This window comes from Myotis davidii, unplaced genomic scaffold, assembly GCF_000327345.1.
Source record: "Myotis davidii unplaced genomic scaffold, ASM32734v1 scaffold67, whole genome shotgun sequence".
In the NCBI taxonomy this organism is placed as follows: domain Eukaryota; kingdom Metazoa; phylum Chordata; class Mammalia; order Chiroptera; family Vespertilionidae; genus Myotis; species Myotis davidii.
Window position 1 is genome coordinate 302,641 of NW_006298521.1, and position 1,211 is coordinate 303,851.

The following is a 1,211-nucleotide window of genomic DNA, read 5'->3' on the forward strand; positions in this document are numbered from 1 at the left end:
CGGGCACAATGCTCCACTGGATCCGCCAGCCCCTGGTGGGTAGGGACAGCGTACACGGTCGCAGGGCGTCTCAGCCCCCACCCCGCCAGTGCCCAGGGACAGGAGCGCCCCAGCCCTGGGCAGAGGGGCTGCGGGAGCCCCGCCTCTCACCTCCCCTGGGGCCCGCCTGGGGGGACACGTGTAAAAGCCCCAGAGGTGATGGGACAAGAAACCTTTCAACACAAGTGGGTGAGGGCCCCGCCCGCGTGGCTCACTGGTTGAGTGTCGACCTACGAACCAGGAGGTCAGGGTTCAATTCCCAGGCAGGGCACATGCAGGCTCCACCCCCAGTGTGGGGCATACAGGAGGCAGCTGGTCAATGATTCTCTCATCACTGATGTCTCTCTCTCTCTCTCTCCCCATCTCCCTTCCTCTCTGAAATGAATAAAATATATTTTTTTAAAAAGGAAATGTGGGTGAGGCCTGCAGCTGAGGGTGTCTGGCCTGGAGGGCGGCCCCCACCAGCACTGACTGAGGCGGCGCCTGGGAGAATGTGGGGTGAGCAGGCTGAGCTGTGGGCCCAGTGCGGAGCGTGGGGCTCTCAGGCCCGTGGAATTGGGGTTCACTGTGCTGGGGCAACCGTGAGTTCAGACCGACCCGGTAGCACGGGACTGGCTCCCACAAAGCCCCCTACAGAGCCCCCCAGGCCTTGCTCGGGGCTCAGAGACAGGAAGGGGAGACACGCAGACCAGGCGCTCAGGCGCTTGGTGGGGATCCGCCCATCCCACACGCGGCCGGGCCTGCCCGGACACGGGGTCTTCGCAGCTCCGTGCCTCCCCTTTGTCCCTGAGGTTTGGGGGAGCTTTCTTGCCAACACAGAGCTCATGGGAGGAGGGGCTAGAGCCGCCTGCAGCCGGCGCCATGGCCGCCCCAGGACAGCGGGAGGCCCGGAGCCCACAGAGGACCCACAAGGCCAGAGCGCGGGGCTGTCAGTGTGAATGACATGATGTGTGACACGGGGGACAGCCCAGCCCGTGCACACAACGAGCCAGCTCACCCACCTGGCTATGAGGTAATTGAGGGACAGCCTCAGAATTGCCAGGAACAAGAACATGGGGATGGCCCAGCCGTGCCACACGGCGTTCATGTAGACCTGCGGGAGGAGGGCAGGAGGGCGGGGGACGGTCAGGGGTCCAGCAGGCAGGCCACATCCCTCCCCCCGCCCCCCCCCC

General features: G+C 65.2%; 1 protein-coding gene across 1 annotated transcript in view; it reads right to left on the reverse strand.

Moving 5' to 3' along the window:
* Positions 1 to 1,211, reverse strand: part of GRAMD4 (GRAM domain containing 4) — a 71,294-nt gene that overhangs the window by 26,801 nt on the left and 43,282 nt on the right. Inside the window, exons 7-8 of the mRNA XM_015570732.1 lie at positions 1,041 to 1,132; positions 6 to 32 (exon numbers count right to left, since the gene is read on the reverse strand). Coding sequence (XP_015426218.1) covers positions 6 to 32; positions 1,041 to 1,132 — 119 coding nt within the window. The remainder of the gene's footprint in view (positions 1 to 5; positions 33 to 1,040; positions 1,133 to 1,211) is intronic.